We start from the raw sequence: 13545 nt of genomic DNA, 5'->3' as shown, positions 1-13545 counted from the left end.
GCATGATTGCACACCGTGCTGTATTTATCAACATCTAATGTGTTTCATTAGAGGCATATTAACATTTAGCTTCTCTTTTAGAGCGTGTGCTGTTGACTGTTAAGCATCCAGCAGTTACATCTCTGCTCACTAATGGCCACTGAGGGGTAATGGTGCAGTAGTAATCCATTGGAGTGGTTATCCTTGGCTTGGATGACTTTTAGTGGGTATTTGTGGCTTGAGTGTTAGAACATGGACACACACACACACACACACACACACACACACACACACACACACACACACACACACACACACAGGGGTGTCAGGTATATGTGCTATAGACCTAATCTGTCCCACCATATACATTTAAAAATACATTTAATTTAATCTAATGGTTTGAAAAAAACCCCAGTTCTTTTAATATTGCTTTTTATTATTATTATTATTATTATTATTATTATTGCTGTAAATAATTGTTCATTAACAAGCTATATGATGTACAAAGATCAGCCAGAACCACTTAAAACTACTGGTGAGTGATGTGAAGAACATTGATTATCTCGTTTCAGAGGCACCTGTCACAGAGTGAAATATATTAGGCTTTAATTGACAGTCGGTTCTCAAAGTCGATGTGTTGAAGCAGGAAAATTGGGCATGTGGAAGGATCTGAGTGAAGTGCTGGCCAGGCTTGTTGGATGTTACTGATATGCAGTGGTCAGTAGCTACCAAATGTGACAGGCTCATGGCTGCCCAAGGCTCAAGATGTGAGATGAATTGTTTTGACGAACTTGAGAGAAGTGCTTAAGGGTTTGACTTGGCACAGGAGACCATAGCACACCTCCATAGGTCTTGCAGAGTGCGAGCTGTTTTGGCAGCACAAGGGATAAGAGACCTACACAATATTAGGCAGGTGTTTTTAATGTTATGGCTGATAGGTGGATATCACAGTTAAGGGCATTTCACTTTAGGTGGTAGCACAACACTGAAAACCATAAATAGTCGAGCATCAGGATGGAACGGCATTAAATACAAGACGTGTAAGAGGAGTTGTTACTGTAATGTATCTTTGAGTTATTGAACTAAAGGTCAAGCCTGCTTGAAAAGTGCCATGTTTCCCAGTATCTAAAATGAGTTGGCACTTCTAAGATCTCACTCCTCTGAAAGGTTATTTAATTCTTTCTGTAAGTCAGAGCCATTCATAACATCTTCCACTCTTCCTGTTGTTCTTCTGTTGTTATTCTGATAAACATCCTGAGTTTATACATGCCTAAAATCACAGAGTGCAGGGACAACCTCAGGCCATCCGCCAGAGCTACCAGCTTGCATTATTGATGTGTTAATTGGACAGAACTTGTGGAAAATTTCATTATCTCTCTTTATTGGCAGAAGTTGTAATGACTTATCATGGATTAATGGAGACCGGTTGAATACGACCTGAAAAGCAAGAAACCTGAGGTAGTCGAGCTCAGCTCGGCTTTGTGCAGATTCGTTTCCTTGGCTGCGGTATCAATTCTGGAGAATTTGAAGAGGTTTTTTTTTCCTTCTCATTTGCTCCAAGGTGCAGGGCCTTTGCATTTGAACCAGCCAATTTCATGGCTGTTGAGCTATTAGAGCGATGGCATTGATTACTGTTTGCTGCAGAGCCATGGCTCAGATTTGTCAGTACGCTTTTCCTACTCGGTGCTGAGTACAACAGGAAACATTATACACCATTATCTCAGTTCTTTACTTGTAGACCTTAAATAAACCACTCAAATTTCCAACTGTGTCTGGCTGATAGACTTTACTTCTGTCCATCAATCTTTTAAATCTGTGTAGTCCTCAAAGAATCTACTCTCACCTCTCAAGCCTGTACTTCTTTTCTCATCACCTTTTTTTCATTCTTTTTTTTCTCAGCTCGTTGGTGGTGAGTTTGATCTGGAGATGAACTTCATTATCCAGGATGCAGAGAGCATCACGTGCATGGTGGAGCTGCTGGAACACTGCGAAGTGACGTGCCAGGCTGAGATTTGGAGCATGTTCACGGCCATCCTGCGCAAGAGCATGCGCAACCTGCAGACCTGCACCGAGGTGGGCCTCATACAGCAGGTGCTGCAGAAGATGAGCAACGTTGACGACATGATCGCAGGTACTAGTGCTCAGCATGCTCAGCTAGTTTAAGTCTAGTTGCTAGTTGCTTAGGATTTATACCAGGTTTCTTCTGGTGCTTAGTAGGGATGCCACAATTCTCAATATAATATTGAACCGTTCGGTACGACATCCACGGTTCAATACGCGCTTGTGAATTGCAGTGTTTTTGGTTTTACATTTAAATAATTTGTGCTTTTTATTTCTCTCCGAATTGACTGTTTGTGTGCGCCTGTAAGTCTACGAGCTGAGATGAGGAAACTCCTCCCCGCGAGTAAATGTTCAATCACTATGCTCTAAAGTTAGGGGGCGCTGAACCATCATTCCACACTTTAACATGGCGAGCGGTGGTGAAGTGAGGCTACAGTACGAGGAGGCGCCGGCGTCTTTTAAATCTGTGGTGGGGAGACATTTCGGTTTTGCTGTTGAGTATAATGCCGAGGAAGAAAAATCAGTAAACAAAAAAATGACTGTCTGCAAGCATTGTTTTACACGTGTAGCCTACTCAAACGGAAACACTTCCAAATATGATTGCACATCTGCGGTGCCATCACCCAGCAATATCAATGTCTGAAGGCAGGATAGCAGAGCAGGTAATAAAGTCCTCCAAAAAACAACAGTCCCTTGCTGAATACTTCCAGCATACATACCCAACTGGTTCCGAGAAACACATGAAAATAACAAAGGCAGTGGGGGTGTTCATTGCCAAAGATTTGCAGCCGTTTTCGGTGATTGGAGATGCGGGCTTTTGTCATCTTATAAAAACACTCGATCTGCGTTACAGATTACCGTATCGCACTTTTTTCAGCACCGAGATAATTCCTGACCTCTATGAAAAGACATGCAACAGTATTGTGTACGAATTGGCTCAAGCACAGAGCCTTGCTCTGACCACAGATGGTTGGACCTCGCGGGCAACCGTGAGTTACCTCACTGTAACTGTTCACTACATGTCGGATTGGGAAATGAAAAGCGCTGTACTCTAAACCAGTCCCTCATTTGGCAGTGAACGCAGTGAATACATGGAAGTTGAGGAGGCCTGTTAAGTACTGTTAAGTTTAATTAAGATGGTTTATTTATGTTCACTGAAGTACAAGTATGTTTATTTGAAATGGTCAATTTATGTTTACTAACTTCACATGTATGTTTATTTTCAAAATTTAGGAATTTATGTGTTCCCCAGTTGGTACATGGGCTACCAGCAGCTGTGAGATGTCAGTGTTCATTTTAAAATAAAAAATGTTTATATTATACAAAACACTAGGAACCAGTGGACTTTTCTTTGCTTTTAAGTCAAATAAAGGAGTATTGCAATAAATCGTGGGGGGCACGGTGGCTTAGTGGTTAGCACATTCGCCTCACACCTCCAGGGTCGGGGTTCGATTCCTGCCTCCACCTTGTGTGTGTGGAGTTTGCATGTTCTCCCCGTGAGTCGGGGGTTTCCTCCGGGTACTCCGGTTTCCTCCCCCGGTCCAAAGACATGCATGGTAGGTTGATTGGCAGCTCTGGAAAATTGTCCCTAGTGTGTGATTGCGTGAGTGAATGAGAGTGTGTGTTTGTGCCCTCCGATGGGTTGGCACTCCGTCCAGGGTGTATCCTGCCTTGATGCCCAATGACGCCTGAGATAGGCACAGGCTCCCCGTGACGCGAGGTAGTTCGGATAAGCGGTAGAAGATGAATGAATGCAATAAATCGTTTTTATTTGTTTCTTCTTAACCTCTTACTGTTCCTATTGCCTAAGCATAAAATAACAAAAAACACTTTTATGTGTTAAGCCATCAGAACCGAACCGAACCGAAAACTGTGGTTAAAAAACCGAGGTATGTATTGAACCGTGGGCTAACTGTATTGTTGCAACCCTAGTGTTTAGTCAAGACTTGGTGTTCATGGTAATACAAAGGATTAGAAATAGTTGTGTGCTGTTTTTTTTTCTGTTCAGTTCAATTTCAGTTTAGTTTAATTTGTGTGGTGCTTTTATCATTTGACATTGTGGCCAAACAGCTTATAATGAAGAAACAGAAATAGTTCAATTCCTTTTACATTTACTAGACATTGTCATAAACAGCTTTACACATTTAAATTCCTAAGCCAAAACCCCAAACTTGAATGAAGTCATACGTAATGTTGTATAGGTTATAGTGCAAATAGAATAAAGATTCTTCAGCCTCTTCTGTTCATTTTCATTTCTATACTTTAAGAGCCTGTAGCTGTAGGTTTTAGTTATTTGCTGTCTTAACATATACATACAAAACTACCCATTTTAAATAGTCTCAGCCTCAGACATCACTCAAGCAAACTGTCAGCTGAATGCATTTAGCACAAATAATGAGGATTTTCAACAGTTATCTGGTTGGTTGGAGTCTACAGGATTTATTTATTTATTTTTTTTCGATCTACTTAAAAAAAATAAAGTCATGTCTTTCTACTTCTCTCATGGAAGAATCAAGCTGTGCTGATTTCAACTGTGACAATAAGTGACAATAATATCATCATAAACAAGTGTTCACGTTATCATCTCCCATCTGTCATGGCACCAGGGCCGGTTTCAGCCAGTTATATTATGGTGGGCTGGTGCAAATAAAAGGTGGGCAACCCCCCTTAAAAGATCCCACCAACCCCATTACATGCCAGTTTTTGGATGTTAAAAGTAAATAGCATTTTTCTCCTTGACAGTGGTATATTTCTGTCATCGGAAACAGAAGCATGCATCCCGAAGAATAGAGTACTGCAGCCTTAGTCATGTATGATGCCTGGAAGGATTTGAAGTGGACTATATTACAGAACGCATACTTTTACATAATTAGTTAATAATTCTAGGATTATTCTATTTATTATTTATTTTTTTATTTATATTTTATTAAAATTATTCTAGATCGTTATTCAAATCACTAACCATCTGAACTGGGGCCGAAATAGCCTAGAGGTCTGCTTTGGGGCAATTTTTGAGAACTGGGAAAGAACAGTGCTTGTGAAGGGTAAATTGGAATTTGCTGTATCTGATGATGTGCTAGCAGCAGAGACAAAACCACACGTAACATTAATCAAAATAACATTTATGTTAATATTAACATAATATTTACTGTTGTTCACATTATGAGCATTCGTTAGCTGCTGTGCAGCAATCACAAATTGAGAAAAGTAGGTCAAAAAAGTCAGTACTGTGCTGGAACCTGTGTGTTGAACTGAAAGTAGCATGAGGTGAGCTGTGAAAAACTATTCTGGGCGTTTTATTGAGTGGGGCTGCTGCAGATAGTGATTCATTGTCCATTGGCTATAAGCTGCCCCCCAATCAGAATTTAGAAATCTTGCTGGTATTTTTTGTCTTATTTGAGTGGGTGGGCAAGACCCAAATTTGGGTGGGCCAAGCCCACTCCTGCCCACTGCTGGTGTCAGCCCAGCTTTACACACCGGTCTGTTTTGTAGGGACGCAACCTGGAAAGCACTCCTTAAATGCCGCTGGTCTGAATCTTTTAATCACGTTGGACTGTAAGCAGGATTAATATATCAGTTATCATTTTTTGTATCCTGTCTGAACAGTCCTCAAAGTGAATTTCCTGCACTGTACAGAATCATGAATATACAGAGTGCAATGTTATAGTACATAGAAGCTTAAAGCACTCTTTATGCTCATGACAACAAACCAGAACCTTAAAAGCTAATCACTGAGTCATAACCATGCCAAAGTGGGATTTTTGCCTTTCTTGAAGAAGAACATGATGCATTAAACAAGCAGACCTTCACCAGGATCAGGAAGTCTCACAGGTGGCGTGTAAGGTTAAAGGTCAGGCACAAAGACTGGAGTGTGGCATGCTGCATGACATTTACAGCATTACAGGCTTCAATGTGTGAAACTATATTGTCCTGATTAGACATGTATCCATTTTATGTGATTGTGTTATTGCTCATCATGGGGCTTCATGTGCTTAAACCTGGACCTCTCATTCTTATAGATTTAGGTCAGATCACAGCAGCTAACATGGTGTTAGAACATTCTAACCACAGATTATATGTCCAAAGCTAGCCAGATACTTCATGTGACTAACAACAAATAGTTATAGTTATAGTTTTGTGTGCATGACTGCAGACTTTGCTGGGGCAGGACAATGGCAATGACGTAGCCTCAAATGAAATGATTATTAGATTTAATATTAGTATTATCCATAACCACTTTTCTGCAGTATATTACAGTTTTTGCACAATAGAACTGACTGTGTACAGTATGTCTTATACACTGGGCCTCATTTTGTTGTTTGTAAAATAAACTGAACTTTAACCTTTTACCACATTTACAAAACCTCTTGCCTTTTTGTAATATTATAGCATGTTGTAGTTTTACACAGGTGGAAATGTGTCCTCCTAAATTATTTATGATGACAAAGTTTCTTTGGCAAGAAAAGACAAGCAGTGATTTCAAATTGCATTCAGTGGTGTTTCTAACTGTAGTTCCAGTAAAACTCTCTCCCTCTCCCTTTCTCTCTTCCTCTTTCTCTCCCCCTCTTTCTCTCTCCCTCCCTCCCTCTCTCTCTCTCTCTCTCTCTCTCTCTCTCTCTCTGTTTGTCTGTCTCGCCCCCCCCCCGTCTTTCTGTCTCTGTCTGTCTGTCTGTCTATCTGTCTCTCTCTCTCTGTCTCTCTCGCTCTCGCTCTTTCTCTTTCTGTCTGTCTGCCTTTCTCACTCTCACTCTCTCCTTCACTCTCTCTGTCTCTCTCTTCCTCTCTCTCTCTCTCTCTCTCTCACTCACTCACTCACTCACTCACACACACTCTCTCTCGCTCTCTTACTCTCTCTCTTACTCTCTCTCTCTCTCTCACACACACACACACACTTTTTCTCTCTCTCACTCTCTTACTCTCTCTCTCTCTCTCTCTCTCTCACTCTCTCTCTCACACACACACACTTTTTCTCTCTCACACTCTCTTACTCTCTCTCTCTCTCTCTCTCACTCTCTCTCTCTCTCACTCTCTCTCTCTCTCTCTCTCTCTCTCTCTCTCTCTCTCACAGACCTCTTGGTGGATATGCTGGGGGTTTTGGCCAGCTACAGTATCACAGTGAAAGAGCTGAAGCTGCTATTTAGCATGCTGAGAGGAGATAATGGCATATGGGTGAGTAAAATACTTATATTCCTCCAACATCTATTTATCCACTCACAGCACACGGATCGTCGTTTGGAAAATTACGCATCTCTGAGGAATGGAACAGACACAGAAAATGTCTCGAGGTCTGACGTGAGTGAGGTACAGAGCCTGAGGCAAGGCCAGGCATGATGGACAGACCTTTGATTAGATAAGGTTTGGATTTACACTGGGGTCATAGCTGTGTATGGATTATTTTTCTTTACCTCATATTCTCATCTCTGATTACCAAACATGATGGTAGTTCAAGACCCTGCACCATCAACCTGCTGCTGTCAGCCCCTTGAGTCGGACTATAACGCTCTCTGCTCCAGGGGGCTGCTGTAGCATCATGCTGATCTATGAGCTGACCCCAACCTCCTGACAAGCTGGGATATGCAAAGAAGAGGAGTTCACTGCACTCTTTGTGTATGTGTACAGACTATGACTGTCTTCTTTTTTTTACTGAATTGCTCCACATTCTTCTGTTATGTTATTATTATTATTATTATTATTATTATTATTATTATTATTATTATTTTTGTATTTCTGACTTCATCACCTGCCTGCTTTCCATTCCTTAAAACGTCTACATTGTTGGAAGATTACAAGTTTGACCAGGATCCAAGAATCTGAGTTCTCTTTTCTTCTTTTCTGTCAGTCAGCGTGATGCTATCTCTAACTGGGCAGTGAGTGCTCTCTGTGAGTGGCAGTTCGGAAGGATATGGTAGTTGCTTTTGAAGGAAGCATGTGTTACACTTCACCCTCTCAGACTGCTAACTGCTGTGCAGCAGGGAGAAACATCTAAATCACCAGATGTTGAGAGGAAAATGTATTAAATATCATTTTTATCACTCTTTTAAACGATTTTTTCAGTTTCCTCTTTGCCTTCTTTTTGTCTTTTTCTGCAGCCAAGGCACGCAATCAAACTGTTATCTGTCCTGAACCAGATGCCTCAGAGACATGGCCCAGATACCTTCTTCAACTTCCCAGGACGCAGTGCAGCGGTGAGACAATCTCTCTCCTCCTCTTCCTCATAGCTTGCCTTAAAATCTTTACACCTAATCTCAACCCAGAAACAGGTGTCAGAATGACCGTACTTCTGTTCTTCCTCATTACACAGTGCCTTGCAAAAGTATTCACGCCCCTGACCAGTTTTCTCAAAGTACTAATAACACACTGAAATTTCATTCTGGATTTATTTTGGGATTATATTTATTTTATTTTAAGACAAATAAAAAAAAAAAATATCCCCATGCAGTGGAAGCTCCCAGTTTACACCACTGAAAGAAATTGCCTTAACGAGGACACAGTTACCTTACCATTGGCATCTAGCTGTGAATTATTAAGGTTCTGCCACATTGTCTACATACAGTCTCTGCTGTTGAAGGCTCATTAGTCTGCAAATCTGAAGGGAAATGAAAAAAAAGAAGACATTCTCCAGAAGTTAGACAGAAAGTAATGACAATGCATAGATTAAGGTAGAAAGGAGTACAAAATTCACTTTTGAGCAGGGCCATGATCATAAGGCCAAAGCAACATTGGTGTGGGTTATGAACAAAAAGGTAAATGACCCACAGTGGCTGTGATCTTAATTCCATTGAGTGCTGCATGGATGGTGTATTTTTGTAGCCCAGTCTGGAAGTGATCACTCCCCTGGCTCCCTCAACAAAAAGCCAACAGGATTGGCTTTTGGGTTATTGCAGAAACTTAGCACTGTGTCCAACAAACCTTTATGAAACCTTACTTGTTTTTGCTCAGAACTTTTCTAAATGGTCATGAGTTTAAAAAAAAAGCTAAAGCTAGGCTCTAAACAAACTACACTATGGTCACATGACTTCAACATTTCCACCACTGTTTCTGACAACTAATTGTTTATTTAATAATCATGTCCAGTCCACTCTGCATTGTGCATAGATAGTCTGAGATAGACTCCAGGTTCTTCATGACTCGATAGGATAAGCTGTGTAGAGAAAGGACGTATGGACAGATGGACGGCAGTCAGATGAATGGACGGACGGATGGATGGATGGATGGATGGGGTTGTGAATACTTTAGCAAGGCGCTGTAAATTGAAGACAAACGAAAGGGATGTTATAGTCGTACGCTCTCAAGTCTTGGGTTCTAAATGCTACATGTTTGAGTATTGACAGTTCCCCTTGGTGTTGTGTTTATATCTGTGTGTGTTTTGATGCTTTATACATAATGTCTTCTTTATCCAGGCCATTGCCTTGCCTCCCATTGCTAAGTGGCCTTACCAGAACGGTTTCACTTTCAACACATGGTTCCGTATGGACCCTCTGAACAACATCAACGTAGACAAGGACAAACCCTACCTATACTGGTACGTACTGCTATCCATGACTTTCCTGGTCTAGGCTTCTCATGATAATTGTAAATCATTATATTAAAATATAAGCACTGCTGATCTCAAGGGTCTGAGCCTGTATGAATGGACCACATGCATAAGATTAAAGCATACTCTCCTGCTCGGCCTCAGAGGGCCTGTTGTTCATTTTATCCTGTGTCGGTCTGACTGTTGCTACTAAGAAAAGCTCTGTGCTAGAAGGTGAAAGCCACCAGTTTCTTGTTTACTCCCTTCTAGTCCCTGTATATTAATACTGACCTTTTTATTTAATTACACTGTTGCCTTCAGTTAATTTCCTACGTCAAATAAATAGCTTAATTATAAAATAAACAGCTTTATTCTAGAAAATAGCTTTATTAACGTGTGAATGTTTGTCACATACTGTATATCACATATGTAGGAAAATATTTAAAGGTAATATTATATATTTTCACAATGTAAAGACAGAATGCACTCAGTTTGTTGGCTGGTTCATTTGAGTTCATACAGTTGTGAATTTGATCATTTATTATTTTATGATTTTGCCTTCAGTTTATTCTGTCGAAAAGACAGGACTGAGATTTTCTAATTCATTAGTGTATTATCTTATATTATGATGAACAACTCGCCCAGAGGTTCTTGAGCCGGTGTGTACAATCAGTAGAGGGAATGTAATGATTTTAACCTCATTATTAAGAACCGGGTTTGAGGGGTAAACAATTACACTGTTCTGAAGTGCAGTATTGATTCAGCCATGTGTCATGCAAAATATATAAAATATGAAAGCATGATAAAAGTGTGTGTGTGTAAAAAAAAAAAAAAAAAAAAAGAGAGAGAGAGAATTCATCGTCCTGCATTAACATTAAAACCATTGACAGGTGAAGTAAATATTTTGTTACAATGGCACCTGTAAAAGAGTGGGATATATTACTCAACCATTCAGTTCTCAAAGTTGATGTGTTGAAAGGAGAGATGGGCAAGTTTAAAGATCTGAACAACTTTGGCTTGTGGGGTTTTCCTGGTAGGCAGTGTTCTGCAAATAGTGTTCCACCAAAGTACAAGCAGTGAAGCAACTACAGGATCATGAGTGGCTGATGCTCACTGATGCACATGGGGCGCGAAGGCTAGCCCATCTGATTCCATTCTACACAAGAGCTACTACAGTATAACAAAGTGCTGAAAAGGTTATTGCTGGCTATGACAGAAGAATGTCAAAACACACCATGCACCACCAAAAGTACCTACAGCTGGCATATGAACATCAGAACTCAACCATGGAGCAGTGGCAGAAGGTGGCCTGGTCTGATAAATCACATTTTCTTTTACTTGCTGTGGATGGCAGGGTGTGTGTGCCAATTATCTGGGGAAGAGTTGGCACCAGGATGCACTACAGGAAGAAGGGGAGTGTGATGCTCTAAGCAATGTTCTGCTGGGTAATCTTGGGTTCCACCCACCTAAACACTGCTGCAGATCAAGTCCACACCTTCATGACAACAGTACACCCTAATGCCATTGGCCTCAAAATACAGCAAAATGTGCACTGCCACAATGAATATATTCTTCTGGAATGGTTTAAGGGAAAATGATAAAGCATTCAAGTTGTTGACTTGGCCTTTAAATTCCCCAGATCTCAATCTGATCAAGCACGTGTGTGATGTCAGCTCCATGAAGGCTCCTTCTCACAACTTACAGGACTTTGAGAGGGGGGGAAGTGAGAGGGGTGCGGTGGGGGTTACCCGTACAGAAAAAGGGATGGAGAGAGGGGGAAGCGAAGGGGGGCTTGGAGAGAGAGGGGGAGAGAAAGAGAATGGGGAAGGGAGGGAGAGAGAGTGAGAAAGATGGGGGAGACTGGGGGTAGATCAAGGGAGAGGGAGAGGAAGAGACGGTGTAGGAGAGAGAGAATAAGAATAGAAATAGCACTGATAGTCTGTCATCTTATCAACAGAAGGCAGCAGCTTCTCCTGCACATGTTCTCCATGCTGTGATACTGTTCTGTGATACTGTACAACTCCTCTGATCTAGTCCACTCTGAGTTCAGATCTAAGTTGTGGACTCACATTTAACACAGGAGACATGATTTAGGCTTGTAATAATGATTCACTGATGATGTTGGTCAGCTGGGGAACAAACTGCATCTAGAATTTATTGGGAATACAAGACCAATGTGGTAGTGATCTGAAATGTTTTAAAAACTTCATGTACTCTTCCCACTCTGCACGCTTTCTCTCCTAGTTTCCGAACGAGCAAAGGGATCGGATACTCTGCTCATTTTGTGGGGAACTGTCTGATCGTGACGTCGCTAAAGTCCAAAGGCAAAGGCTTTCAACACTGCGTGAAATACGACTTCCAGCCCAGGAAGGTGAGATGTGTCCACTCTGTAACGCCTTAATGTCTTCAAAACATTACACTTTCTACTGTTTTCAGTTTTTTCCATTTAAAATGTTAGATGAGTCCTTGGAGAAAATACATTTTCCCTAACACTATTAATACTGCTCTATAAAATAAACATCATCTTACTTCTCAGGCAAATACTCAGTGACTGAAATAGATGCTGCTGTGGAGATGTGCTCTGGAGCTTCACAGTAGATATTAAGCTTATAGCTTAATAGAATTTTTATTTTTTTTGAAAATACAGTTGAGGTCATACATTTTCATTCGTCTTACAGAATCTGCAAAATGTCCATAAGACACAATAAGGGTTAGGGGCCTTGCTCAAGGGCCCAACAGTGGCAGCTTGTCAGTGCCACGGCTTGAACCCTGAGCCTCTGATCAACAACCCAGAGCCTTCACCACTAGAGCCACGACTGCCTCCACAGCATATTCAACTATATGATTTTGAGATCAAACTTTTTACACTAAAAACAAGTGAGAAACTTTAAATCAACTTCATAAACGTTCGAACAGGACAATCAGCATAAATTATTTATTGTATAATTTATTTATAGTGTTTTCATTTTGTCTGAACAATGTAAATATCTCCAGGAGGTTCTGAAGGGCAGTACTGCATAATAAATTAAATATGAAACAAAATATTTTATATTTCAAAAGTTTACACCCCCTGACTTTTTAAAGTATTATGTTGCCCTCTGGAGCTGAATGTGGACTGAATATGCAGAAGTTGCTGGAGAAGTAAATAATGTGCAGGAGGATTTTTGTATTTATTTTTTCCTTCACTTTTAACTGTCTGATGAAATCTGTTGTGTGCAGTATCTGATCAGAACAGTACTAAGTTTAACATTTAAAAAGGTGGTGGTGTTTTTTTTATCCTTTTTATTAACCTTATGTAGATTTGTGAAGCGTACAGTTTGACCTCAGCCCAGTGTGAAATCTACCTCTGAATCAAAGCCCTGGCTGTCAGTCACATAACCCTGTGTCTAAACACTGTCCTCTTACAGCCCGTCATCCTGGGCTGAAATTATGTAGCACTCGCCACACAACCCCTGGGTTTCTACAGTAGGTAGAACCAAAATGGCAAAATATCTGTCTCTGTCACAATCCAGCCACTATTTAATGCTCATTTGGATTAGATTCATCTTTATTGTCATTGCACATGGATACAAGGCAACAAAATGCAGTTTTACATACACACATACATACACGTAGAGAATGTTTCTGAATACACAGAGATTATATACAGTGATATACTTCAGTTCTGAGGGGTTCATCAGGTGTGGGGTGGGGTGGGGTTGGGGTAGTTCAGTAGGGAGTCACATGAACATTTCAGATAGGAAGCAGCACTTCAGCAGGTCAGAGTCATTAGGGTTAGATTTTCTCAAAGCTAAACAGAAAATATTGATCTTAACTGGATCATGAGGAGTGTTAATAGATATGAAAGTGTAAAACAAAATGAGAGACGGAGAGAGACAGAGAGAGAGAGAGACAGAGAGAGAAAGACAGAGCTAAAAAAAGGACTGAAAGACAAGTGGAACAAATGATTGATTTCTCAATACGGAAGAAATGTGTTCATTCAATACAAAAGT

General features: G+C 40.7%; 1 protein-coding gene across 4 annotated transcripts in view; it reads left to right on the top strand.

The window, feature by feature from the left end:
* nbeaa (neurobeachin a) overlaps positions 1–13545 on the top strand; it is a 166142-nt gene that overhangs the window by 75487 nt on the left and 77110 nt on the right. For all 4 annotated transcript variants that reach the window (XM_060895652.1, XM_060895650.1, XM_060895651.1 and 1 more), the window contains exons 2-6: positions 1879–2110; positions 7109–7209; positions 8130–8225; positions 9441–9562; positions 11798–11924. In XM_060895652.1, coding sequence (XP_060751635.1) covers positions 1879–2110; positions 7109–7209; positions 8130–8225; positions 9441–9562; positions 11798–11924 — 678 coding nt within the window. The remainder of the gene's footprint in view (positions 1–1878; positions 2111–7108; positions 7210–8129; positions 8226–9440; positions 9563–11797; positions 11925–13545) is intronic.

The sequence above is a fragment of the Tachysurus vachellii genome, chromosome 20, assembly GCF_030014155.1.
Source record: "Tachysurus vachellii isolate PV-2020 chromosome 20, HZAU_Pvac_v1, whole genome shotgun sequence".
NCBI lineage: Eukaryota > Metazoa > Chordata > Actinopteri > Siluriformes > Bagridae > Tachysurus > Tachysurus vachellii.
The sequence above is the reverse complement of the archived record's forward strand: the minus strand, read 5'-3'. Positions and strand labels throughout refer to the sequence as shown.